The sequence below is a fragment of the Miscanthus floridulus genome, chromosome 13 (assembly GCF_019320115.1).
Source record: "Miscanthus floridulus cultivar M001 chromosome 13, ASM1932011v1, whole genome shotgun sequence".
NCBI classification, from domain to species: Eukaryota; Viridiplantae; Streptophyta; class Magnoliopsida; order Poales; family Poaceae; genus Miscanthus; species Miscanthus floridulus.
This window is the reverse complement of record NC_089592.1, coordinates 12,359,720-12,363,176: the sequence shown is the minus strand read 5'-3', so window position 1 is coordinate 12,363,176 and position 3,457 is coordinate 12,359,720. Positions and strand designations below refer to the sequence as shown.

Genomic DNA, 3,457 nt, shown 5'->3' with positions numbered 1-3,457 from the left:
CAAAGATGTTCTCTACTCGTGCACGTCTTTTGCTGAGCTACGACTCGTGAGGAAGCTGAAGTCACGGAGAAGCCGAACATAGCGGAATCCTGATAACGCGCCGAAAGGGAGCGGAGCCCGGATAAGGGCGGGTTAGGAGCGGGATCGAGTTTGTACAGGCCCGTAACTGTTCACAGCGTGATGGATTACAGATTGGATCAACAAAACATGAAGCAATGTTATCTATTCACGTCGTGAACCATTGACGGGCTAAAATGGCCCAACCAAACAGCACCTTAATCATATGTACCCGTACGGGCTTTGAATCTGGAACCAAATATTATGATCTTTCCGTACTAAAATAAATGTACATCCCATATTTTGCGGAGTTAATCAATAATATTAATTTTAACCAAATATATATAAAATATTAATGTTTATGATATTAAATAAGTATTATTATATTAAACGTGCCATATATTTTTATAGTAAATTGATTTAGAGATAGAAATGTTGTTGATAATTTTAATAAATCTATCCAAACTTAAAATTAGTTGACTTTTCAATTATTTTAGGACGGAGGAGGGACTATATATTTCACAAGTCAGACATGGTGACACATCCAACACACATAGAGAAAAGGACCCAAAAAAATGTAGCGACTCTTACTTAGGATCATCGTCAGCAACAACTAGCATATAAAACAAATAGCTAGTTAGGGACGTATCCATTTTATAAGGTATATAGCTTGACAAATAATTTGAAAATAAAACTCAACTTGTAAACCGAAAAGTAAACAAAAGTAACAAATCTTGGTAAGGGCTAAATTGGATCGAAAATTAAATAGTTGAAGTGACTAGCTCAAACCAAACGTTAGTTTAACAGGTTATCTAGACTACGCTAAAATTTACGGGAGTATAATGTAGATAAGGAGTTAGGAATTGCCAGGGGTACATAGCTCGCAGCTGAATCTGAATCTGAGTGGATTGAATCTTGCTGATGGGGAAGTCTTGCACGATGAGGTAGAACTTGAGATGATTTGGACATCTTGCGTTAAGAGGTTGGAAGTTAGTGGTATGGCATAGCTATGATGGGGATGACTTGCATGTTGATATAAAATTTGAGTTGACGTGGATAGCTTATATTAAGAGATTGGAAGCTAGTGACATGATATGACTATTAGTAGAAGATGACGTGGATGTCTTACATGTTGAGATAGAACATGTAGTGCCGATTAGCTTTATAAGAGATATTGATGGGAAATCAGTTTCTACGTTTGGATGGAGACATGACACCTCAAGGACAAGGACAGAACTAATCCAGTCATCTTTACGTGTAAAAAAAAGATGTGAGAAGTGAGAGACAAACAAGGATGAGTCACACATGTATACCGTACTTTCCAGAATGTCTAGCCAAAACGTACGTTCTAGGAATTCTATATAAAGCAGACAAAGGAGTAGACACCTTTCATAGCACAGCAGAAAGGCAGAAGCACACACACCACCTGCCTGAACCTCGCTTGGCTACCTAGTAGCAACCATGAGTCACCTGGAGGTGGCATACCAACTCACCTCTTCACCGTTAGTTCTGGCACAATGGCTCCTATTGCTCCTCGTTCCTCTTCTGCTCCTGCTGCACTACTATGCCTCCCGACGGTCAAGGTCAAGCCGCCGTCATGGCAGCAGCTGCAGCGACGACGACAAGCAGCAGCTTCCGCCTTCGCCTCCGGGGCTGCCCATCATCGGCCACCTTCACCTCATCGGCGACCTCCCGCACGTCTCCCTCCGTGACCTCTCCGCCAAGCATGGCCGCGACGGCCTCATGCTCCTCCACCTCGGCGCCGCCACCACTCTCATCGTGTCATCCCCGCAGGCTGCGGAGGCGATCATGCGCACGCACGACCATGTGTTCGCATCGCGTCTCGTGTCCACGGTCAGCGACGACCTCATGTACGGGTCCTCCGACATCGCCTTCTCCCCGTACGGCGAGCACTGGCGGCAGGCCAGAAAGCTGGTCACCACGCACCTCCTCACCGTCAAGAAAGTGCACTCGTACCGTAGTGCCCGCAAAGAAGAGGTGCACCTTGTGCTGGCCCACGTACAGGAGGCGGCGGCCGCGGGCACAGCCGTGGACATGGGCATGATGATGAACACGTTCGCCAACGATATCGTGAGCCGCGCCGTGACGGGCAAGTTCTTCCGGGCAGAAGGCCGGAACAAGCTCTTCCGAGAGCTGGTGGACGCCAACACTGCTCTGTTTGGAGGGTTCAACCTGGAATACTACTTCCCCGGGCTAGCGAGGTCGTTAGGTTTCCTTAGCAGAAGGTTTCTGCGCAACAGGGCCCACGAGACGCACAAGAGATGGGACGAGCTGCTTGAAACTATACTGAGCGACCACGAGAGAAGAGACTCTACGCATCGCCACGACGGAGGTGACTTCACCGATGTGTTGCTCTCCGTTCAGAAAGAGTATGGTATGACCAGAGATCATGTTAAGGCCATCTTGGTGGTGAGTACCTAGTACGTGTATATATATATATATATATATATACCCAACAGATTCGATCCTCTCATTTATATACGTCCTGAACTACATATTTGATGATAATTACTAGGACATGTTCGCCGCGGGCACAGACACGTCATCCTTGGTCGTGGAGCTCGCCATGGCCGAGCTGATGCGCAACCCACAGCAGATGGCTAAGCTACAAGGTGAAGTGAGAAAGCACACACCAGAGGGACAAGAAATGGTGGAGGAAGAGAACCTATCTAACATGCCCTACCTGAGAGCCGTCGTGAAGGAGACACTGAGGTTGCACCCGCCTGCCCCGCTCCTCGTGCCTCGCGTCTCCACGGCGGACTGCGTCGTCGTCGATGGCGGCTACTATGTCCCCTCCGTCACCAGGGTCATAATCCTCAACGCATGGGCTCTTGGCAGAGACCCGGAGTCATGGGAGAAGCCGGAGGAGTTCATGCCCGAAAGGTTCATGGACGGTGGCAGCGCTGCCGCCGTCGACTTCAAAGGGAACCACGTCCAGTTCCTGCCGTTCGGAGCTGGACGAAGGATCTGTGCTGGCATCAACTTTGGGATGGCTGCTGTTGATATCATGCTAGCAAACCTAATGTACTGCTTTGACTGGCAGCTGCCCGTCGGCATGGAGGAGAAGGGTGTTGACATGACAGAGGTGTTTGGAGTGACGGTGCATCTAAAGGAGAAGCTCATGCTTGTTCCCGTCCCCAAACTTCGTGCTACTTAGTTCCTTTTCAAAAAAAAAAAAAAAACTTCGTGCTACTTCTGGTCACTCCATATGCAAGTGCTGAGGACACGTCCCCATGCTGAAGTGAACTACAATCTACACAGATTGGACCGGATGTAGTCTGGTAATAAATAGTGTACTAATAATTCAATCCGGGATCTGGTAAAAATAAGTGGAATGGCATTTTAATTTGAAGGGAAAAAATCTCTCTGTTGTCGTCGA

The 3,457-nt window shown here is 47.6% G+C and overlaps 1 protein-coding gene across 1 annotated transcript; it reads left to right on the top strand.

Moving 5' to 3' along the window:
* The first annotated feature begins 1,518 nt into the window (after positions 1 to 1,518).
* Positions 1,519 to 3,235, top strand: LOC136501696 (indole-2-monooxygenase-like). Its single transcript, XM_066497220.1, has 2 exons — positions 1,519 to 2,487; positions 2,594 to 3,235. The coding sequence occupies exons 1-2, from the start codon at positions 1,519 to 1,521 to the stop codon at positions 3,233 to 3,235; spliced, it is 1,611 nt and encodes a 536-aa protein (XP_066353317.1).
* The last annotated feature ends 222 nt before the right edge of the window (positions 3,236 to 3,457 follow it).

What these genes read in the sequence shown, in the direction of transcription:
- LOC136501696 (XM_066497220.1), top strand. Translation starts at nt 1,519, where the DNA reads ATGAGTCACCTGGAGGTGGCATACCAACTCACCTCTTCACCGTTAGTT. An exon ending in ATGTTAAGGCCATCTTGGTG is followed by an intron (nt 2,488 to 2,593) that starts GTGAGTACCTAG and finishes GATAATTACTAG; the next exon opens with GACATGTTCGCCGCGGGCAC.